Source organism: Oncorhynchus clarkii, chromosome 8 (assembly GCF_045791955.1).
Source record: "Oncorhynchus clarkii lewisi isolate Uvic-CL-2024 chromosome 8, UVic_Ocla_1.0, whole genome shotgun sequence".
NCBI lineage: Eukaryota > Metazoa > Chordata > Actinopteri > Salmoniformes > Salmonidae > Oncorhynchus > Oncorhynchus clarkii.
The window spans coordinates 5,920,248-5,945,049 of record NC_092154.1 but is presented as its reverse complement, the minus strand read 5'-3'; the positions used below and the strand labels follow the sequence as shown (position 1 = coordinate 5,945,049).

The 24,802-nt window shown below is 46.0% G+C and overlaps 1 protein-coding gene across 3 annotated transcripts in view; it reads right to left on the bottom strand.

The window, feature by feature from the left end:
- Positions 1–2,965: 2,965 nt before the first annotated feature.
- LOC139414889 (choline/ethanolamine transporter flvcr2b-like) overlaps positions 2,966–24,802 on the bottom strand; it is a 49,760-nt gene continuing 27,923 nt past the window's right edge. Inside the window, exons 5-11 of one of the 3 annotated variants that reach the window (XM_071162489.1) lie at positions 22,059–22,162; positions 16,959–17,069; positions 13,916–14,021; positions 12,186–12,297; positions 8,531–8,586; positions 6,518–6,676; positions 2,966–4,866 (exon numbers count right to left, since the gene is read on the bottom strand). In XM_071162489.1, coding sequence (XP_071018590.1) covers positions 6,584–6,676; positions 8,531–8,586; positions 12,186–12,297; positions 13,916–14,021; positions 16,959–17,069; positions 22,059–22,162 — 582 coding nt within the window. In that variant the 3' untranslated portion in view covers positions 2,966–4,866; positions 6,518–6,583. Of the gene's footprint in view, positions 4,867–6,517; positions 6,677–8,530; positions 8,587–12,185; positions 12,298–13,817; positions 14,022–16,958; positions 17,070–22,058; positions 22,163–24,802 lie in introns of all 3 variants that reach the window. The other 2 variants (XM_071162490.1, XM_071162491.1) reach the window with 2 other exon arrangements.

Here is a 24,802-nt window from a genome sequence, read left to right as displayed (position 1 = left end):
GTAGTCTACGTAGTGCAACATGCAGGGAAAGGGTGGCCAACTCCAGTCCTCGAGTGCCTGATTGGTGTCACAGTTTTACCCCCAGCCTCAGCTGACACACCTGACTCCAATAATCACCTAATCACCTCAATCTTCAGCTATAGAATACAATGTCATTAATCAGCTGTGTTTACTAAGGGATGGAGAAAAGGTGTGTCACCAACCAGACCCTGGAGGACTGGAGTTGCCCACCCCTGATGTAGAGGGTAGAGTATCACTTGATACACCTTGTGGCTTCAGTGACTTAACGCTGCCATTCTGGAAGATAGACCACATGAAGTAGCCCAACAGATGGAAGCTATAAGAGTTGGAGGATGGACTAGAAGATGTAAAAGGGGGGGGGGGGGGGGGGGGGTGCTCTACTAGGTCCAACACGACACAGAGAGTCCACATTTCAATCAGCTCTCGTAACAAAATGGTTGATATCATAGTTTAGTTGAACCCTTTTGGCATCAAATGCTTGAGGTCCTGAGTACCAGTGATGTTTTTGTTGGTGGGGTTCATTTCTCAATACTGTACTGAATTACAACCCGTTCACACACACAGAGTGTAGGTCGAATGATAGAAGAACGGTACATCGTTGAGATAATAAGGAAAACCTTTGATGAGACCAGCTGGCAAAGCTTTGTTTCTCAATAAAGGGTACCTGCATTCAACAGCGCTGTTGATGAGAAACCACTCTCTCTCTCTCTCCATCTCCGTCTGTCTCACTCTCCATCTCTATCTCTCTCTCTCTCCATCTCTCTCCGTCTCTCTCTCTCTCCGTCTCTCCATCTCTCTCTCTTTTGTATCATCATGTCTTAACTGTGTAGCAGCACCGCCCCCTGGCTCAGAACATTCAGTCTACATTACCAATATTGTGTTGATGAGATTTTACATTTCTAATCATTAATTAATTAAGGGTGACGGGTAGCGGTTAAGAGCGCGTTGGGGGCAGTAACCCGAAAGGTTGCGCCGATGAGCCTAGCTCGAAATGCTCCAGGTTCAGACCCTGGCCATGACCCCACTCTCCGAGGATGTCTCAGAGCGGGAGATGTAAATACAATACAACGTGTCCATTATGTGTGATTACATGTACACATCCACCTAATGTGTATAATTTATTCATCCCCTCGGTCTCCTCCTTCTCTCTGGACACCTCTTTCCCTTCCTCTCAGTCCCACTTTCTCCTCTTCCCTACCTCTGTCTTCCCCTCATTATTTTCCCCTCCCTCCCTCTCTAGTAGTGAGTGGTGTGGTGTGTAGTGAGTGGTGTGTAGTGTGTGGTGTGTAGTGTGTGGTGTAGTGAGTGGTGTGTAGTGAGTGGTGTGTAGTGAGTGGTGTGTAGTGTGTGGTGTGTAGTGAGTGATGTGTAGTGAGTGCCGTGTAGTGAGTGATGTGTAGTGAGTGCCGTGTAGTGAGTGATGTGTATAGTGTGTGCCGTGTAGTGAGTGCCGTGTAGTGAGTGCCGTGTAGTGAGTGATGTGTAGTGAGTGCCATGTAGTGAGTGATGTGTAGTGAGTGATGTGTAGTGAGTGCCGTGTAGTGAGTGATGTGTAGTGAGTGCCGTGTAGTGAGTGCCGTGTAGTGAGTGGTGTGTAGTGAGTGCCGTGTAGTGAGTGATGTGTAGTGAGTGCCATGTAGTGAGTGCCATGTAGTGAGTGGTGTGTAGTGAGTGCCATGTAGTGAGTGCCGTGTAGTGTGCCGTGTAGTGTGCCGTGTAGTGAGTGGTGTGTAGTGTGCCGTGTAGTGAGTGGTGTGTAGTGAGTGGTGTGTAGTGTGCCGTGTAGTGAGTGGTGTGTAGTGTGCCGTGTAGTGAGTGGTGTGTAGTGTGCCGTGTAGTGAGTGATGTGTAGTGAGTGCCGTGTAGTGAGTGGTGTGTAGTGAGTGGTGTGTAGTGTGCCGTGTAGTGAGTGCCATGTAGTGAGTGATGTGTAGTGAGTGCCGTGTAGTGAGTGGTGTGTAGTGAGTGATGTGTAGTGTGTGATGTGGTGTAGTGAGTGCCGTGTGTAGTGAGTGATGTGTAGTGAGTGCCGTGTGTGATGTGTAGTGAGTGCCGTGTAGTGAGTGATGTGTAGTGAGTGCCGTGTAGTGAGTGATGTGTAGTGAGTGCCGTGTAGTGTGTGTACATTACAGTACAGCCCTTAACCAGCACCATCCATGCCACTGTTTGAACAGGCAACACAGAGCTCCGTCTGGCTCTGCGCCATGCCAGTCCAGGCCCTCCACCACGTGGCTCCTCTCCCAGGGTAAATCCTTTATTTTTGTGTGTGTGACAGGGGTGCCGATATATGAGAAGAGCCAAAATAGAGATGGAATCAGTCCTGAGGCGGCTGGACTTAACCATCACGCAACACTGCACAAATCAGATGAGCGCAACGCCACTGACATCATATGCTGCCAGTTGACATCAACTTCCTCCACACCCATAGCGTCTCTCCCGTCAAGTCACTGCACGGTGGACGACGATGTCAAACGCTCACAACTACCCTCGCCTGACTTACTGCACGATGTCAGTGATGTGGTTTTATCATAGGCCCATGCTGCCTGGAGGAGAAAAAAAACAACGAAATATTGGTTCATAGAATTCTTGACAAATGTCGCCACCTAGTGTTTATGGAGGTAGGTGCGCTCTGTAAAAGGGCCAGTCTGACAGTGGGCATGCTATGCTAGCAGGATGTGACGTCATCTATGAGGTAGTTGTGCTCTGTAAAAGGGCCAATCTGACAGTGGGCATGCTATGCTAGCAGGATGTGACGTCATCTATGAGGTAGTTGTGCTCTGTAAAAGGGCCAGTCTGACAGTGGGCATGCTATGCTAGCAGGATGTGACGTCATCTACGAGGTAGTTGTGCTCTGTAAAAGGGCCAATCTGACAGTGGGCATGCTATGCTAGCAGGATGTGATGATGAGGAAAACAGTTAGATTCAACATTGAAAATCGCTCAAATACCTTTAGGAAACCATTCTTTATTTCAACAAAACAGACCTGTTTGTTAAATAGATGTGACATTTACAGAACAACATGGACTGTTATACACAACTATAAATCTGTGTTTATAGAAAAGTGACGGGGAGGGAAATCACTTTATAGATACAGGTAGTATAAAAATACTCTACCCTTTATTAGTGTGACACGACAACATAACGCACCTTCCCAGCTGTTTTTTATTACGTCATCAATTGCTCATTTTACAATCAAATCAGTCTTTGTAAAAACATTTCTCCGAGATATTTGTGCTTTCTTTCAAAGATTAATAAAAAAAACAAGTTAACGACAAAAGATTAGCAAAAACAATCAACCTCAATGGCTACATATCGAAAACTGATGTCACATGTCTTTGTGGTAGTTTTAGTAATGCTTCCATGCAACTGAAACCTTAAAAAGGACAAGTTTGCTTTATTTTTTTTACAACTAAGTCTATTTTCTTACATTTGTTTTTGAGAAAATTACCCACACCTGCGATTCACTTCCTCGTTGTGTAGTACGAAAAAAAACAACCAACACGCTCCAAAAACGTCCTTTTAGAAATGGAAAACGCGCTCAGTATAGAGCTGAAGGTCTTTACACGTGACATTGTGTCCTTCCCGAACTTTATCCGCAAACGTCATATTCCATTTCGTGCATCTCAAGCCATTTCCCCCATCCAGCTCTTCCTTTCTCTGTATAGTCAGTCTGCTGCTAGAATGAACAAAGAAGAAGTGACGCTTCAGTCGCTACAAAATTAAATATAATGTATTGGATAAAAGTTCAGAATGACACAATTTCATCGTTACAACGTCTAACGATTTCTAAAAGGCCGCATTTTGATGTTTTTGGCACATTTGTTGTTTTTTCTCCCCCAGAGCCCCCTTACTGCACAACGAGGATTGGGGTTAGTAAAAAAATATATAAAATAAAAAAATAGTGTCTGGATCCTCAAAACTTTGGATTTGGTCTTAAAAAAAAAGCTACAAATGATACTTTGAGGCTAGCACCCCCCCCTTTTGCCCTCAGAAACGCCTAAAATTCTTCGGGGTATGGACTCTACAAGGTGTCGAAAACGTTCAACAGGGATGCTGGCCCATGTTGACTCCAACGCTTCCCACAGTTCTGTCAAGTTGGCTGGATGTCCTTTGGGTGGTGGACCATTCATGACACACACAGGAAACTGTTGAGCTTGGAAAAAACCCAGCAGCATTGCAGTTCTTGACACAAACCGGTACACCTGGCATCTACTATCATACGCTGTTCAAAGGCACATCAATCGTTTGTCTTGCCCATTCACCTTTTGAATGGCACACATACACAGTCCATGTCTCCATTGTCTCATAGCTTATAAAGCCTTCTTGAACCCGTCTCCTCCCCTTCATCTACACTGATTGAAGTGGATTTAACAAGTGACATCAATGAGGCATCATATCTTTCACCTGGGTCAGTCGGTCATGGAAAGAGCAGGTGTTAATGTTATCTATTCTCAGTGTATACTGTAGAACGACAGTATTATTTGTGCTAATTTTGGACAGTAAACATTTTGTAGATTAGATATGGCACATCTAGAAATTAGACATCTAGAAATTAGACATCTAGAAATTAGACATCTAGAAATTAGATATCTAGAAATTATACAGAAATAATATTTGTTGTTGCATAAACATTGGATGTCTTTTTGGACAGTGTTAAAGGGAAGTGGTCGTAAACACTTCCTGATTGTGCTCCTCCCCTAAACCTAACATTCCACAGGGTGGGAGATGCTGGTGATTTAATGTGTGTGTGTGTGTGTGTCTCCAGCAGATCGTCCGTCTCTAAAACCTTGTTCCTTCGAGGACTGCGGAGGCAGGGAGGTTCCCGTCCTCGGGATCTGAAGGGACCTGTCAATCAAAACAATTTGTCAATCACGTTCCAGCTTAAGACGATGGGTTGCAAAGTTCTTTCCTAACATTTCCAGGTTTTCCATAAATCCTGCTCATTTCCTGCTGATTCCAGGAATCTTACAACCAGGATTTATGGAAACTGAACTTTTTTCCCTCGAAACTAGAATTTTGCAACTAATATTATTACAAGAGCAAGTAGACCAACTGTTTTAGTATCCGTGGCAACATAACGGAAAAACTAAAATACCAATAAACATAATATGCTACATAAAATACAAGAATGTACACTGGGTGTACAAAACATTAGGAACACCGGCTCTTTCCATGACATAGACCAGGGGTATTCAACTCACCCTACGAGGTGACGGTTTTCTATCCTACCTAATAATTAATTGCACACACCTGGTGTCTCAGGTCTAAAATCCAGTCCTTGATTAACGGGGGAACAATGGAAGAAAAAAAATGCTATGGAACTGAGTTCCAGAGATTAGACTGAGGGACATAGACTGACCAGGTGAATCCAGGTGAAAGCTAGGATCCCTTGTGTTAAATCCACTTCAAATCAGAGTAGATGAAGGGGAGGAGACGGGTTAAAGAAGGATTTTTAAGTCTCGAGACAATTGCGACATGGGCTGTCTATGTGTGCCATTCAGAAGGTGAATGGGGAAGACAAAATATTGAAGTGCCTTTGAACAGGGGTATGGTAGTAGGTGACAGGTGCACCGGTTTGAACAGGGGTATGGTAGTAGGTGACAGGTGCACCGGTTTGAACAGGGGTATGGTAGTAGGTGACAGGTGCACCGGTTTGAACGGGGGTACGGTAGTAGGTGCCAGGCACACCGGTTTGAGTGTGTCAAGAAGTACAACTTAAGAACTGCAACTTGACACAACTGTGTGAAGCATTGGAGTCAACATGGGCCAGCATCCCTGTGGAACGCTTTCGACACCTTGTAGAGTCCATGACCCGATAAACAGAGGCTGTTCTGAGGACAAAAGGGGAGGAGCAACTCAATATTAGGATGGTGTTCTTAATGTTTTGTCCCCTCAGTGTATTTATAGACCCAACTACACAAACATGAGTTACCACACACATCCTATTGTACTACAGAGATACTACATACATCCTATTATACTACAGAGATACTACACACATCCTATTATACTACAGAGATACTACACACATCCTATTATACTACAGAGATACTACATACATCCTATTATACTACAGAGATACTACATACATCCCATTATACTACAGAGATACTACATACAGGTGAAAAGATCAGAAGCTGTGCATGAATCATGGAATCTGGAGTGTGAGGTGGAAAGTGAAGATGGAAGGAAAAGAGGATTGAGATGTGAGGGGTAACGTTTTTCCAGAAAGCTTCCTATCACTTTTAGCCAATTAGAAAAGACACATCTTAGTAATACATTTTTTTCCAGGAAATCTCGACCCCTTTTTGGTCAAAAGTGAAAGAGGTTCAGATAAAAAAGAGGGAATCCTAACTTCCACTTGTTTATGCACGAATGTCAAAATGCGGAGACTGCATTCTAATCTGACTTAAACAGGAAGTTAGGATTCACCCCTAAGAGAATAGTGGACAGAGAAGCGTGTGGTGATTGTTGGTTCGGTTTGCTGTGCCCCTACCTTGGCTCGTCTGAGGTTCGAGCTAAGAGTGTAAGCGTTAAGGGGGGGGGGGGGGGGGGTTAGTGATCAAGTCTGAGAAGAATCAGAAGGGCTGTCCAGTCTCTTGATTAGAGCCGTGGCCCCGTAGCCCTGCTGCTGTCCAGAGAGCAGTCCGTCCTCCTGGAACAGACGGTCTTTATTTTTAATTGACCTTGATATTACGGTCAGGAATATAGGTAGGAAAGTGCTGTGTTATCATCGCTGTCTAAAACCATATTTTCAGGAAAAAGGAAAAGAACATCCACGTTTGACCATTAATGAATATACATTTATGAAACTTCAGGAGGTTATTTTGGAAAACGTTTTCCTTGGTTCTAGACTAGAGTCATGAAATGTTCCGATTACATCGAGTTACTTTCAATACATTGTAACAATTTTTAAAAAGGGGCCAAAATGGAGTTACAAGGTTTTCTTTCCCCGAGAGTGACGTTATCTTATCTTAGTTTACCAGGTTTTCCTATTGAGGTTTAAAACACCTCTCAGATCTGCCCGTCCCAAACGGAACGCTAGTCTGAGGGGCAAAGGTCGAGAACGACGCTCTCTTCAACCTCTCAAATCAGCCACAAGGTCTTGTTAATCGCCTCAGGTTAACACTGCTCTATCTCATGGCTAACGGTCTCAAATATATCTGTCTATTGATACAATCTCTTTCTTGCTTTCTCTGACCTCCTGTTCCTGTCTCTTGCTTTCTCCTTTCTTTTTTTTTAAAATCTCACAGCAACGTTACCAGTAGTGAGACAAGCACGTGATCATTAGGCTTCAACATTCTGCGGTCAAACGGATTCAACATTCTGCGGTGCAATGGATTCAATCTCAATAGAATTATCAAAAATAATAATGACAACTGACGATATTAGTTACTGGAGGTTAGTGTACAATGGAATCGGCATCGGTCTGTATGATCGACTCTTTCTCCAGAAGGAAGTCGTCAAATTTGACCTCAGGCAACAGTGGACATCAAAACACAGATAAAACAGACAGCATCAAACAGACAGACAGACAGACAGACAGACAGAGACATCAAATAGACACAAACAGCATCAAACACAGACAGACAGACATCAGACAGAGACAGACAACATCAGACAGACAGACAGCATCAAACACAGACATCAAACAGACCACATCAAAGACCGACATACAGTCAAACAGACACAGACAGCATCAAACACAGACAGACAGACATCAGACAGACAGCGTCAAACACAGACAGACATCAGACACAGAGACAGACAACATCAAACACAGGACATCAGACAGACAGCATCAAACACAGAGACAGACAACATCAGAGACAGCATCAAAGACAGACAGCATCAAAGACAGGACATCAGACAGACAGCATCAAACACAGAACATCAGACAGAAAAGAGGAGACAAGTTATTCTAGGAGCAGCATCAAAAAACTGTTAGGTGACTTTGGGAGCATGCTGCACACCAGAAATACTCAGCTGCGGATATCACACACACACACACACGTTATGTTCCTAGGTCGTCATTGTAAATAATAATTTATTCTTAACTGACTTGCAAATTTAAATAATGGTTGAATAAAATAAAAATAAAGTTATTCTATCCTCGTATGGACCTAAAATTCATTTATATTCAAAATACGATTTTCCCTAACCCTTAACCCCTAAACCTAACCCTTAAACTTAACCCTTAACCCAACCCCTAAACCTAACCCCTTAACCTAACCCTTAACCTAACCCTTAACCTAACCCTTAACCTAACCCTTAACCTAACCCTTAACCTAACCCTTAACCTAACCCTTAACCTAACCCTTAACCTAACCCTAACATAGTCTTTGTCCTCAAGGGGTTGTGAGAAATGTCCCCACAAGGTAGAACTTTCCTTCTTTTACTATCCTTGTGGGGACTTCAGGTCCCAACAAGGATAGAATAACCCCCCCTCCCACCACACAAACAGAACCACCCACTGCCCTAATCCCCCTCCACATCTACCCATACTTACAGCTGCCTTGGCCAACTGGTTAGCCTTCTGTCTCTGCAGGTCTGACTTGATGAAGCCTGGAGAGACAGAACTACATGTTTTAGAAAGACGACATACTGTTGCTAAACAAAATGTCAGAATATTCCATTGCAAAAAGACAGTGAGGTACAGCTTCCACTAGGGGGCACCACTAACACAATGATAGACCATAATACAGTCTGAAGTCAGTTCCTAAATACTGCACAGTAGCCAGCTGGGCTGACCCACCTCATTAACATAATCATCTAGCCGAGCTCTCATGTAGGAGAACGTGGACTTCAGCCCTGGTCTGTAGTAGTCATTATGTACGTCTTTGTAACACAGTAGGCCTCTAGACTGGCCCTTAAATCTTATAGTCCCATCATTAACAGTCGGGTCAAAAGGTCCTCTAGAGTTGTCTCTCAGCCCTGGACTTCAGTAGCCAACGGCTGCATCCCAAATGGCACCCTATCCCCTATATAGTGCACTACTTTTGACCAGAGTCCATACAGGTAGTGCACTACTTTTGACCAGAGTCCATATAGGTAGTGCACTACTTTTGACCAGAGTCCATACAGGTAGTGCACTACTTTTGACCAGAGTCCATACAGGTAGTGCACTACTTTTGAGTCCATACAGGTAGTGCACTACTTTTGACCAGAGTCCATACAGGTAGTGCACTACTTTTGAACAGAGTCCATATAGGTAGTGCACTACTTTTGACCAGAGTCCATACAGGTAGTGCACGACTTTTGACCAGAGTCCATATAGGTAGTGCACTACGTAGGGAATAGGGTGCTATTTGGTACACACAAATATATATATATTTTTTTTTTTTAATTAGTGGCACATTGTAACCTCCATTGGGAAGTTTATGGTGAAAATCAGAGGAGCTGGGTATTAACTCTCTCTCTCTGTCAGTTGAAGTACGGCCCTGAGATGGGCCTTCCCCACCGGGGGTTTTAATAGGGAAAACATACCCAGCACCTCAACACGCCATTTCTGCTACTGCTTGTAGTAAAACCCTCGGATGTTACACAGTAACCACGACGACATAAACACATTCTAAGACCTCGACCTGTTGCAGGAATAGATTATTGCTTCGTAACAAAACATTAACTACGGACTACACATAAACCCGAAGGAAAAAAATTCATTAAATGCAGTAAAAGTGCAGTAACTGTGTTTTTTTTTGGGGGGGGGGGGGACGCAGTAATTACAGAATAACTGCTGTTATACGGCATTGAACTGCAGTTATACTGTTAATCTGCTAAAATTGTAATGATTCGCCTAGCTCCTCATGTCTTTTGCACACAATGTATATATAGACTCCCCTTTTTTCTACTGTGTTATTGACTTGTTAATTGTTTACTCCATGTGTAACTCTGTGTTGTCTGTTCACACTGCTATGCTTTATCTTGGCCAGGTCGCAGTTGTAAATGAGAACTTGTTCTCAACTGGCCTACCTGGTTAAATAAAGGTGTTCTCTACTAGCCTACCTGGTTAAATATAGGTGTTCTCAACTAGCCTACCTGGTTAAATAAAGGTGTTCTCAACTAGCCTACCTGGTTAAATAAAGGTGTTCTCAACTAGCCTACCTGGTTAAATAAAGGTGTTCTCTACTAGCCTACCTGGTTAAATAAAGGTGTTCTCAACTAGCCTACCTGGTTAAATAAAGGTGAAGAAAAAAAAATACTGCACTCTGACTGAAATCATAATTTTTTTTTTTCGTAAAAAGGAAGTGATACCCTTTTCACTCAACTGAGCTGAGCAGTGCTGGCCTGGTTACACATCCACTATATAGGTTGCTGGAACCATGTAGGAAAGGAACTATCAGAGCCAGCAGAAGGGTTCAGATCGGATTCGGCACCATAGTGTGAATAGGGTCTAGGTACATGAGCTTAGGCTCTTCTCACATTGACGAGAGTTAAGGAGATTTTGATTCTTGAGACATTCATAAAAATGTACATTTGCAAATTACCTCCGAAGGTCACACACTTGCTAGACAGTTCCCCCCCCCCCCCTCCAAGCAGGACAGTGTAAACAGAATTGTCTCGTTGAGCCAACACTCCTACAGTATAAATGGTAATAGCAGAGCAATGTTTTTGAAACAGCTGAAATGTATAGACATTTTCCTCATTAGAGACTTTATTTTTTTTATTTTTTGTTATCTGATATTGCAGTACGGGAATCTTCATAACACCATTTATTTTAATGCAAAAGCGAGCATCAACTGCCCAGGGAATTAACAATGTAATGATTTGCATGATCTTTATGAAATTTAGCATGTTTTGTTCTAAGGTAGGCCGAAAAGCAATCGAACATTGGCTGACGTTAGCATTTAGCCTAGGTTAAAGATATGCAGGTTAAGACAAAGTCGTCCCTAATCTGGGACCAGCGCCGTTGCTAACTACCAGCGCCGTTGCTAACTACCAGCGCCGTTGCTAACTACCAGCGCCAGTCCCGTTGTTATAACGAGTTACGGAATATTAGAATCCCATTGTCTTAACCTTTGTCCTCTTCAACCTAGCATTCAGCTAGCTAGTAAGCTAATGGGTGCAGACATTTTGTTTAGCTTGCTAGCTTTGTATAATACGAATGACAGTATGATAGCGTTACTGTACATTTATATTCATATGAGAGGGGTAAACGTACATTTTTTTCTATGATGAAGTTACTTGATGAAGTAAATGTTGTTAGCTAACGTTAGCTAGCTAGCAGCTGTGCCACTTTGTTTGTTTGCCTTGCAACTAAATTAACAACAACAACAATCAACCTTTTAGATGTCTGCACATGCTTGTGAATTATTTCCATTAAAAAAATCAGGAGTGTAATATGGTAGATGCATGAAAAGTTTCTTGCATAAAGTGAGCTAGGAACTAGCTAGTTGAATAGTGTACATGCTTAGCCTACTGGCTAGTGGCTAATTGTAACATTTAAAGTACATTCGAGCTGTGACGCTGCAAAGCAAGAACGTCCTCAGAACCCTCTCTCGGCTCGTGACGTTCCCGTTGCTAATGTGAATTGAAAAGGTTTATGTACATATTATTGATATTTTAATCATAAAAAGACTGAAGAGAGTCTGCCAGACATTGGCTTATTTAATATTTTAGCAAACCTTTATTTAACTAGGCAAGTCAGTTTTAAGAACAAATTCTTATTTTACAAATGGACAGCCTACCCAGGCCAAACCCGGAAGACGCTGGGCCGATTGTGCACTGCCTTATGGGACTTCTAATCACGGCTGGACTCAAACCAGGGAGCCTGTAGTGACGCCTCAAGCACAGACCGCTGCGTCACTCGGGAACCCAAAAGCTTAGTGGTCAACACAGTCGTCTTCGGCCCTTGCATAGAGTCCGGTCTGGGAATTGAATCCCCTTTATGCTAGATTCTACACCAGGGGTGTCAAACTCCTTCCTTGGAGGGTTGTCTCTCTGCTGGTTGTCATTTCTTTTCAATTTGATTCCAAATAAATCATAAACAACCAGGTGAGGGGAGTTCCTGACTAATCAGGGACCTTAATAGATCAATCAAGTACAAGGGAGGAGTGAAAACCTGCTTGTCACCTGTGTTTTACAGTGCTCATCCTTTTCAATCTGTTTCTCCCTCTGTCTATTTAAGTAAATAATAGTCTCCTCACGTAACAATGTCAAAGTACCTGTAAGGACTGATCCGATGAAGAGGAAGACACAGAGGAAGATGTTTCCTGCCAGCGTCCCGTAGTTATCTATTATCTTCCCCTGGCAGATAGTGAAGATGATACCAAACACCTGTATAGGGAGAGACGGGTTGTAGTGAAAAACGCAGCCAGCCAGCCAGGCGTCTAGACAGCCAGCCGGGCGCCTAGACAGCCAGCCGGGCGCCTAGACAGCCAGCCGGGCGTCTAGACAGCCAGGCACACAGACAGCCAGGCACACAGACAGCCAGGCACACAGACAGCCAGGCACACAGACAGCCAGGCACACAGACAGCCAGGCACACAGACAGCCAGGCACACAGACAGCCAGGCACACAGACAGCCAGGCACACAGACAGCCAGGCACACAGACAGGCGTCCAGACAGCCAGGCGTCTAGACAGCCAGGCACACAGCGAGGCGTCTAGACAGCCAGGCACACAGCCAGGCGTCTAGACTTCCAGGCACACAGCCAGGCGTCTAGACAGCCAGGCACACAGACAGGCGTCTAGACAGCCAGGCGTCTAGACAGCCAGGCACACAGACAGGCGTCTAGACAGCCAGGCGTCTAGACAGCCAGGCGTCTAGACAGCCAGGCGTCTAGACAGCCAGGCACACAGACAGGCGTCTAGACAGCCAGGCGTCTAGACAGCCAGGCGTCTAGACAGCCAGGCACACAGACAGCCAGGCACACAGACAGCCAGGCACACAGACAGCCAGGCACACAGACAGGCGTCTAGACAGCCAGGCGTCTAGACAGCCAGGCACACAGACAGGCGTCTAGACAGCCAGGCGTCTAGACAGCCAGGCGTCTAGACAGCCAGGCACACAGACAGGCGTCTAGACAGCCAGGCGTCTAGACAGCCAGGCGTCTAGACAGCCAGGCACACAGACAGCCAGGCACACAGATAGGCGTCTAGACAGCCAGGCGTCTAGACAGCCAGGCACACAGACAGGCGTCTAGACAGCCAGGCGTCTAGACAGCCAGGCACACAGCCAGGCACACAGCCAGGCGTCTAGACAGCCAGGCGTCTAGACAGCCAGGCACACAGACAGGCGTCTAGACAGCCAGGCACACAGACAGGCGTCTAGACAGCCAGGCACACAGACAGGCGTCTAGACAGCCAGGCACACAGACAGGCGTCTAGACAGCCAGGCACACAGACAGGCGTCTAGACAGCCAGGCACACAGACAGGCGTCTAGACAGCCAGGCACACAGACAGGCGTCTAGACAGCCAGGCACACAGACAGGCGTCTAGACAGCCAGGCACACAGACAGGCGTCTAGACAGCCAGGCACACAGACAGGCGTCTAGACAGCCAGGCACACAGACAGGCGTCTAGACAGGCGTCTAGACAGCCAGACGTCTAGACAGCCGTCTAGACAGCCAGGCACACAGACAGGCGTCTAGACAGCCAGGCGTCTAGACAGCCAGGCGTCTAGACAGCCAGGCGTCTAGACAGCCAGGCGTCTAGACAGCCAGGCGTCTAGACAGCCAGGCGTCTAGACAGCCGTCTAGACAGCCAGGCGTCTAGACAGCCAGGCACACAGACAGGCGTCTAGACAGCCAGGCACATGTATATTTTTGCAAACACAATATATACACAAACATACCAACATTTCCCGATTCTGTTATGGTTCTCTATTATCCCATGGATATGAAAAGCTTTTGATCTGCCAACAACTGTCAGAAGCAGCAGCTGTGTGTTCACCTGTGCAGAGCAGTTGAGCAGGCCTGAAGAGGTGCCTTCACACTCGGGGTAGGTTAGCTCCACACCAAACTCAAAGCCCAGGGGAAGATAGCCTGTCATGAAGAACCTACAGACAGAAATACCACACAGTGTTGTATCCCTTATTGAAGTCACTTGTTCAATATACTTCAAATCGGAGTAGATGAAGGGGAGGAGTCGGGTTAGGGGAGGAGTCGGGTTAAAGATGAAGGGAAGGAGACGGGTTAAAGAGGAAGGGGAGGAGTCAGGTTAAAGATGAATGGGAGGAGTCAGGTTAAAAGAAGGATTTGTAAGCTTTGAGACATGAATTGTGTGTGGTGTTCCATTCACAGGGTGAATGGGCAAGACAAACGATGAAGTTCCTTTGAACGGGGTATGGTAGTAGATGCCAGGCGCACCGGTTTGTGTCAAGAACTGCAACGCTGCTGTTTTTTCCCCTCTCCACACTCAATGTTAGGAAGGTGTTCTTAATTTTTGGTATAGTCAGTGTATATTAGGGATCCTATAATTCAGTTCCTACATAAAAAAAAATATTAAAATGGCTCATCACTATTTGGCCAAGTTGCAAAAATCAGAAGTATGGGGTATAGTTTTACAATTTCTCTTCATAAAATTTTATTTAAACCTAACCCTAACCTTTCCCACACCGCTAACATTCTGCCTAACCTTAAACGAAGACCAAAAAAGACAAAAATATCTATATATTTTCATACATTTTTACGATCTAGACATTTTTGACTTTGTAGCTTGACCATATTAGTGGGAAACCACTTCCTTGACCATGACAGTAGGACACCAAAATGTTCACTCTAGTCTTCTATTTAATTCTGTGGTAATACAGCGCCTTGCAAAAGTATTCAGACATCTTGTATTTATTCACATTTTATTAAAAATCAAATGTATTGTTTCCTCTTTTTTACACACATCAGCAGATGCCACAAAGTGCTGTTACAGAAACCCAGCAGTTTAACCCCCCAGAGAGAAAAGTGATGCAGTTGTAGAAGCTCAGTGGTTTTTAGTAGGAAACATCTTTCTGTTACAAAGTGGGATTTTTGACTTACATCTATGTGCCTTGACAGAGCTTGAAGAATTATGAAAAGAGTAAATGTGTTAATATTGTATATTCCAGATGTGTAGAGACATACCCAGTAAAACTCTCAGCTGTAATCGCTGCCAAAAGGTATTGACTCGGGGAGCTGAATACTTATGTTACCACAATATTTTAGTTATTTATTTATTATTATTTTTTACCTTGATTTAATTTCTATTATACTTCTTTTTTTTTTAAACATGAAAACATTCCACTTTGACAGAAAAGTTTGTGTAGATTGTTGTCAATTTACAAATAAATCAATTTTAATCCCACTTTGTAACAATACAATGTAAAGAAATTGAAGGGGTATGAATACTTTTGCTAGACAGTCAACAAGGAGACGTGTATATTGATACCCTAGAGACGCCACAGTCAACAAGGAGACGTGTATATTGATACCCTAGAGACGCCAGTCAACAAGGAGACGTGTATATTGATACCCTAGAGACGCCTCAGTCAACAAGGAGACGTGTATATTGATACCCTAGAGACGCCACAGTCAACAAGGAGACGTGTATATTGATACCCTAGAGACGCCACAGTCAACAAGGAGACGTGTATATTGATACCCTAGAGACGCCTCAGTCAACAAGGAGACGTGTATATTGATACCCTAGAGACGCCTCAGTCAACAAGGAGACGTGTATATTGATACCCTAGAGACGCCTCAGTCAACAAGGAGACGTGTATATTGATACCCTAGAGACGCCAGTCAACAAGGAGACGTGTATATTGATACCCTAGAGACGCCTCAGTCAACAAGGAGACGTGTATATTGATACCCTAGAGACGCCAGTCAACAAGGAGACGTGTATATTGATACCCTAGAGACGCCACAGTCAACAAGGAGACGTGTATATTGATACCCTAGAGACGACACTGTCAACAAGGAGACGTGTATATTGATACCCTAGAGACGCCACAGTCAACAAGGAGACGTGTATATTGATACCCTAGAGACGCCTCAGTCAACGAGGAGACGTGTATATTGATACCCTAGAGACGCCACAGTCAACAAGGAGACGTGTATATTGATACCCTAGAGACGCCACAGTCAACAAGGAGACGTGTATATTGATACCCTAGAGACACCACAGTCAACAAGGAGACGTGTATATTGATACCCTAGAGACGCCACAGTCAACAAGGAGACGTGTATATTGATACCCTAGAGACGCCACAGTCAACAAGGAGACGTGTATATTGATACCCTAGAGATGCCACAGTCAACAAGGAGACGTGTATATTGATACCCTAGAGACACTGTCAACAAGGAGACGTGTATATTGATACCCTAGAGACGCCACAGTCAACAAGGAGACGTGTATATTGATACCCTAGAGATGCCAGTCAACAAGGAGACGTGTATATTGATACCCTAGAGACGCCACTGTCAACAAGGAGACGTGTATATTGATACCTAGAGACGCCTCAGTCAACAAGGAGACGTGTATATTGATACCCTTGAGACGCCACAGTCAACAAGGAGAAAGGAGACACTGCAAAAACAATCCAACAGATCATAAGACTTGAATGCCAAACGCCTTTAAGCCAAGCAACGTATAGAGATATATAGTACTATACATAGCCTACTGTAACTACCAGAATAGCCTGGGTTGACAGACAGCGTATGGCTTCACAAATGTCAGGATGTAGGTCAGTGTGTGTAAAAGGCAGAGGTAGCAGCTCAGGTGTTTCAGAGAGAGAGAGAGAGAGAGAGAGAGAGCGAGCAACAGAGAGCGACAGAGAGCGACAGAGAGAGACAGAGAAAGACAGAGAGACCAAAATACCAAATGATGAGAAAGCAAACATATTACTATTTGACACACTGGAAAGAATCAATTTTAAAAAAACAGAGCAAATTGGAATGCAATCTGGAATGAATGAATGAATGAATCAGACAGACAGACGGACAGGACAGACAGGTCTTACCCCAGAGCTCCAGCAGTGAGGAAGACTACCCAGAGATGACCCAGACTGAGGGTGAAGGCGTAGACCAACATCCCTACGAAGGACATGAGGTAGACCGCCAGGGTAGTCTGTCTGGAAGACACAATCAATGAAAAAAATCTGTCAATTGATAATTATTTTATTTAATTAACATAAAGTTATGCAACACCTAATTCCCCTGTGTGAAAAAGTAATTGGCCCGTTACACTCTAACTGGTTGTACCACCCTTTAGCTGCTATGACTCCAACCAAACACTTCCTGTAGTTGTTGATCAGTCTCTCACATCACTGTGGAGGAATTCTGGCACATTCTTCCATGCAGAACTGCTTTAACTCAAGAGACATTTGTGGGTTTTCAAACATGGACTGCTCTTTTCAAGTCCTGTCACAACATCTCAATTGGGATTAGGTCTGGACTTTATCATGTAGAATTGATTGTGTTTTTTTTTATCATTGTCTTGCAGCATGACCCAGCTGCACTTTAGCTTCAGCTCACAGACAGATGGGCCTGACATTCTCCTGTAGAAATATCTGATACAGAGAAGAATTCACGGTTCCTTCTGTTAAGGCAAGTCGTCCAGGTCCTGGGGCAGCAAAGCATCCCCAAACCACCACCATGCTGACCCCAAACCATCACACTACCACCACCATGCTGGACCCCAAACCATCACACTACCACCACCATGCTGGACCCCAAACCATCACACTACCACCACCATGCTGGACCCCAAACCATCACACTACCACCACCATGCTGGACACCAAACCATCACACTACCACCACCATGCTGGACACCAAACCATCACACTACCACCACCATGCTGGACCCCAAACCATCGCACTACCACCACCATGCTGGACCCCAAACCATCACACTACCACCACCATGCTGGACCCCAAACCATCACACTACCACCACCATGCTGGACCCCAAACCACCACACTACCACCACCATGCTGGACCCCAAACCACCACACTACCACCACCATGCTGGACCCCAAACCACCACACTACCACCACCATGCTGGACCCCAAACCACCACACTACCACCACCATGCTGGACCCCAAACCATCACACCACCACCACCATGCTAGACCCCAAACCATCACACCACCACCACCATGCTGGACCCCAAACCATCACACCACCACCACCATGCTGGACCCCAAACCATCACACCACCACCACCATGCTGGACCCCAAACCATCACACTACCACCACCATGCTGGACCCCAAACCATCACACTACCACCACCATGCTGGACCCCAAACCATCACACTACCACCACCATGCTGGACCCCAAACCATCACACTACCACCACCATGCTGGACACCAAACCATCACACTACCACCACCATGCTGGACACCAAACCATCACACTACCACCACCATGCTGGACCCCAAACCATCGCACTACCACCACCATGCTGGACCCCAAACCATCACACTACCACCACCATGCTGGACCCCAAACCATCACACTACCACCACCATGCTGGACCCCAAACCACCACACTACCACCACCATGCTGGACCCCAAACCACCACACTACCACCACCATGCTGGACCCCAAACCACCACACTACCACCACCATGCTGGACCCCAAACCATCACACCACCACCACCATGCTAGACCCCAAACCATCACACTACCACCACCATGCTAGACCCCAAACCATCACACTACCACCACCATGCTTGACCGTTGGTATGAGGTTCATACTGTAGAATGCAGTGTTTTGGTTTTCGCCAGACATAATGGGACCCATGTCTGCCAAAAAGTGGACACAAGTTTTCCAAAAAGCACCTGGATGATCATCAAGACTCTTGGAAGAATCTTCTATGGACAGACGAGTCAAAAGTATAACTTTTTTGGACGATATGTGTGTTGCCAACCCAATGAACTGATCGTGAACAACACTTACGGATGTCTCTGTTTGTTGAACTGAGAGGATGGAGTGGGGCAGGACACAACGTCAGGTAAAACAGACAATGTCAGTGATGGAGCTGATTGGCTCAGGAGACTGGTTGACTGACAGTTATTGGGACTGATGTCAACCATAGTCAATATATTAGTAGACAGGGGTTCTAGATCGATTTTGATGTCCCAACCAGAGCAGGCCTCAGCTAAAATGGCCTCTATGACATCAACCTACCTAGGATTCTAGATCTATTTGATGTCCCAATCAGAGCAGGCCTCAACTAAAATGGCCTCTATGACATCAAACTACCTAGGATTCTAGATCCATTTGATGTCCCAATCAGAGCAGGCCTCAGCTAAAATGGCCTCTATGACATCAAACTACCTAGGATTCTAGATCCATTTGATGTCCCAGCCAGAGCAGGCCTCAACTAAAATGGCCTCTATGACATCAAACTACCTAGGATTCTAGATCAATGTCAACTCATGGTGTGTTGGTATATCCATACTGGAGTGACAGAGGGTGCTCATAGTACACTCTGGGCGTTTGTAAATTCAGAACATTGTCATTTTTATTCCGCTTCGCTCTCTGGAGCTTACATGGCGCACACTGGACGCTCTGAACGAGAAGTAGGGTTGATCTGAGCGTTCTGACCTCACAACGGCAGTCAAACACCCAAGCTAACTGGCTAGATACTTCCAGACACAAATGAGAGATCACCTCACTCTGACCATTTCTCTCTCTCTAGCAGAGTTGGTTAGGCTGTTTTCATGTTATCCAGAGCGTTGGTGACTGTAACTGTGCTGCTGGTAACTATTTAATCATGCCTTTTTTTGCCAAAGTTTACTGACACCGGCCAGATTCAACAGGTGTTGATTGTTAGTAAATTCATCAGTTATTCTGTGCTGTGGCACGCTCAGACGAGAGTGCTCTGAAATCGGAGTAGATAGCCAGAGTGAATTTTACGAACGCACCCTTAAAATTGACATCATGTGCCCATTTAATATCTAAGATAAAAGACGCCAACTCGAGAGTTGAGTTGGCACATTAAAATAGTTTCACAGACCAAATGGTTCTATCACCCAAATCAAGCCGTAACATAGTGAATTTTTCCCTACGCGGAGCACAAATATAAAAAAATTAATAAAATGGATGTCTTGAGTGAGTAAGTATTCCGCTTATTCCGTCCTATATTATTTTTAATTTGAATCCAGGCCCCCCATCCCCGCAGGAGGCCTTTCACCTTTTTGTAGGCCGTCATTGTAAACGTGTACGTGTATCAATTGCTGTTACGCTGATGGAGCAGCCTAATGCAGCCAGTTGGAAGAGGGAGATGAGGTCTATGTCCGTCTATGGGAATAACATCTACAGTAACAACATGTCGCATTGGCAACATTCCTAGTGACTTAGCGACCCTGTGAGGAATGGCTTTCCCGGGAGGGAGGGAGGAAGGGGAGGGGGGGGGGGGGGATAGGACAGGACATCAAATGGGGGCTTTGGGTTTGAAGGGGTCCTCTCTCTAACACATAACCTGCGAGCCAGGGATCAGAGGTCAGTGAGTTTAACGGAGCAGCAACATCACACGGCAGGGCCCCGAGTCTAGCTGAACAGCAACATCACACGGCAGGGCCCCGAGTCTAGCTGAACAGCAACATCACACGGCAGGGCCCCGAGTCTAGCTGAACAGCAACATCACACGGCAGGGCCCCGAGTCTAGCTGAACAGCAACATCACACGGCAGGGCCCCGAGTCTAGCTGAACAGCAACATCACACAGCAGGCCCCGAGTCTAGCTGAACAGCAACATCACACAGCAGGGCCCCGAGTCTAGCTGAACAGCAACATCACACAGCAGGGCAGCAGAGATGGAGGAACAGTCATCACACACTGAGAAACACTAAACAACTCACAGCTAGCCGAAACATGAAACAAACACGAAACATGCAACAAACACGATACAACAAACAAGACCCAACATACATGAAACACGGATAAACCCTAAGCAACTCTCAGTTAGCTGGAACACGAAACATGAAACAAATATGAAACAAAAAAACAACAAAACATACAGGAAACACGACAGGAAACAGCAAACAACATGAAACAAGGCCAGCAGAGAAGAAGAAACAACGCTAATCAACATCCTGCATAGTCAAGTAGAAGGAAGTCTCACACAGCTGGACAACAACATGAAAGGATAAAACACGGACAGTCCAGAACCCAAGACAATAGCGTCACACAAGTCCATTGGTGAGAGTTGCTCAGTGAGTTTCCTTCCCCAGCGTTCAAAACTGGTTGAAAAATCAATGAAACCAGCTTTGCCCACTGGGTTGGTTCCAGACAGTGTTTTGAAATTAGACAAGGAAACATATGGGAATACTGTAAATTATCCCACTTCCCTGCATCCCCAGACCCCCTGACCCCTTGTCCCCTGTCCCCCAGTCCCCATGACACCCAGTCCCCCAGACCCCCCAGTCCCCCTGACCCCCCAGTCCCCCAGACGCCCAGTCCCCCTGACCCCCAGTCCCCCTGACCCCCTGACCCCCCAGTCCCCCCAGACCCCCTGACACCCAGACCCCCTGACACCCAGACCCCCCAGTCCCCCAGACGCCCAGTCCCCCTGACCCCCCAGTCCCCCCAGACCCCCAGTCCCCCCAGACCCCCTGACACCCAGACCCCCTGACCCCCCAGTCCCCCTGACCCCCCAGTCCCCCCAGACCCCCTGACACCCAGACCCCCTGACCCCCAGTCCCCCTGACCCCCCCCAGACCCCCTGACACCCAGACCCCCTGACCCCCAGTCCCCCTGACCCCCCAGTCCCCCTGACCCCCCAGTCCCCCTGACCCCCCAGACCCCCTGACACCCAGACCCCCTGACACCCAGACCCCCTGACCCCCAGACCCCCAGACGCTTCCTTTAATGATGTAACGTGCACTATAGTGACCAGGGTTGCAAAATTCCAGGAACGTTCAATAAATTCCCTGGTTTTCCCGAAGTCCCGGTTGGAGATTTCCCGGAATGAGCAGGAAATCTGGAATTCTCCAAACAGGATTTCTGGAAAACCAGGGAATTTATTGAAAGTTCCCAGAATTTTGCAACCCTAGTAGTGGCCCATGATAAATGCACGTTTAAACAACCTAGACTTGACTTACTTGTATGTTTTGGTTCTGTCCAGCCAGATACCACAGATCAGCGACCCCACCATGCCAGCGATAACGATGGTGAGACCTATCCTCCCTGCATTCAACTCTTCACCCTGCGAGGGGGGGGGGGAATGACAGACAGACAGACAGACAGACAGACAGACAGACTGTCAAGGCAGGCAGGCAGGCAGGCAGGCAGACAGGTTAGTGTGTGTGAGAAGCTCTGGTCAAACGTAGGACCCAATTCTGTGCCATTGTGACGCATCCCATGTCTCAGGGTTACCACAGTGCATGTTACTCTAACCCAGTGCTTCCCAAACTGTGGGGTGCAAGGCTATGGCAAGCACCCCCCCCACAATTTTTTAAAACGCAGTCCAGCTTTAAACTTACACCTGAAAGTTGTAATAGTAGAATTTCTAAATTGGGTAGTACATCATCCGTTCCTCTTGTCATGTTACTTAGAGACCTTAGAGAGCAGGTTATAACTGGTCAGTAATGTCCAGATCAACTCGCCCAGCTAACGTTTTTTTTAGCTAGCTTTTTTTAGCCCATAGATTTCGTTGTAATGTTTGAGTCACTCAAATATCACATGAACACACATAAGACACTGCAAAGTGTGTAGAATGGCAAGAAAATGTTGCTTTAAAAAACAGCAAATGATCTGCAACCCATTGCAAAATGTGTATTATTGAATTAAATGTAAAAACCTGCAAACTTTCTCTCTCCGCCAACTAGAGGGGTGTAAACTGTTTGGAAAGGGGGGCCTGAGTGAAAAAGATTGGGAATCCCTGCACTAACCAACTGGTGACTATACTGGAAAGGTTTCTCTGAGCTGTCTTCGGTGTTGAACAAAGGAATGAGATAAATGTGATGCTGTACAGCGAGCGGGTCAAACTCCACAGAGGGCCGAGTGTTTGCAGGTTTTTGGTTTTTCCTTTCAATTACGACCTAGACAACCAGGTGAGGGGAGTTCCTTAATAATCAGTGACCTAGACAACCAGGTGAGGGGAGTTCCTTAATAATCAGTGACCTAGACAACCAGGTGAGGAGAGTTCCGTAATAACCAGTGACCTAGACAACCAGGTGAGGGGAGTTCCTTAATAATCAGTGACCTAGACAACCAGGTGAGGGGAGTTCCTTAATAATCAAGAACCTAGACAACCAGGTGAGGGGAGTTCCGTAATAATCAGTGACCTAGACAACCAGGTGAGGGTCGTGACAACCCTCTCTCCCCATGTACTGCCACCTAGTGACAAAGGCAAGGGTGGTAAGGGGTGAACAACAGGGCTGTGTTGGGTAAGGGGTGAACAACAGGGCTGCGTTGGGTAAGGGGTGAACAACAGGGCTGCGTTGGGTAAGGGGTGAACAACAGGGCTGCGTTGGGTAAGGGGTGAACAACAGGGCTGCGTTGGGTAAGGGGTGAACAACAGGGCTGCGTTGGGTAAGGGGTGAACAACAGGGCTGTGTTGGGTAAGGGGTGAACAACAGGGCTGCGTTGGGTAAGGGGTGAACAACAGGGCTGCGTTTGGTAAGGGGTGAACAACAGGGCTGCGTTTGGTAAGGGGTGAACAACAGGGCTGCGTTGGGTAAGGGGTGAACAACAGGGCTGCGTTGGGTAAGGGGTGAACAACAGGGCTGCGTTGGGTAAGGGGTGAACAACAGGGCTGCGTTTGGTAAGGGGTGAACAACAGGGCTGCGTTTGGTAAGGGGTGAACAACAGGGCTGCGTTGGGTAAGGGGTGAACAACAGGGCTGTGTTGGGTAAGGGGTGAACAACAGGGCTGCGTTGGGTAAGGGGTGAACAACAGGGCTGCGTTGGGTAAGAGTCTTGGTTCAAATGACTTACAGTAATGTCTTTTAACCTTTTACTATACTTGTAGAATAATGTCTCCATCGTTAACCTAATAATACAGTCATGTTACAGTGGTCACAGGAAGAGGATCAGGACTTCCAGGGTACGGTAACGAGGGAAGGACAATAACGTCTGGAGTGGGGTCTACTGTAAATGTTCCTGCTGTAGCTCCTGCTTCAATGTGGGTCTGTATATCCCCACATACAGGGAAGAGATCAGGACTTAGAGGGTAGTATTCGAGACTAGTCAAAATAACTTTGTAGTCTCTCCTTATCGTTCACCATATTACTGTAGGCTACTTGGCATAATGTCTATATTGTTACTGAAATGAATCTTGTTCCAGTATTTCAATGGCGTCTTTGACTGTAGTGTTTCAGTGCCCACAGGCTGCATTGAAGAGCAGAGCGATCGGGACACGCTATAGGGTACTGCAGAAGAGGGAAGGACAACAATGTGTCTACTGTGATCTAAATGAGACATGCTCCAACTGTAGTTCCAGTGTATTCAATGAATAGTACCAGTGTCCCCATACTGCACTGTAGAGCCAAACAGGGTCAGAACTTAGTACCAGTGTCCCCATACTGCACTGTAGAGCCAAACAAGGTCAGAACTTAATTGCATATACACACACACACACACACCACAGGAGGCTGGTGGCAACTTAATGGGGGAGGATGGGCTCGTGGAATCGTAACAAATACAAAGGTGGTGTTATATGTCATTCCATTTGCTCCATTCTAGGACATTGTTGTGAGCCGTCCTCCCTTCAGCAGCCTCCTGTGGTCCACAGGAAAGAGGGGCAGAACTTACAGGGTAGTGTACAGGGTAGTGTAGGACTTACAGGGTAGTGTACAGGGTAGTGTAGGACTTACAGGGTAGTGCAGGACTTACATGGTAGTGTA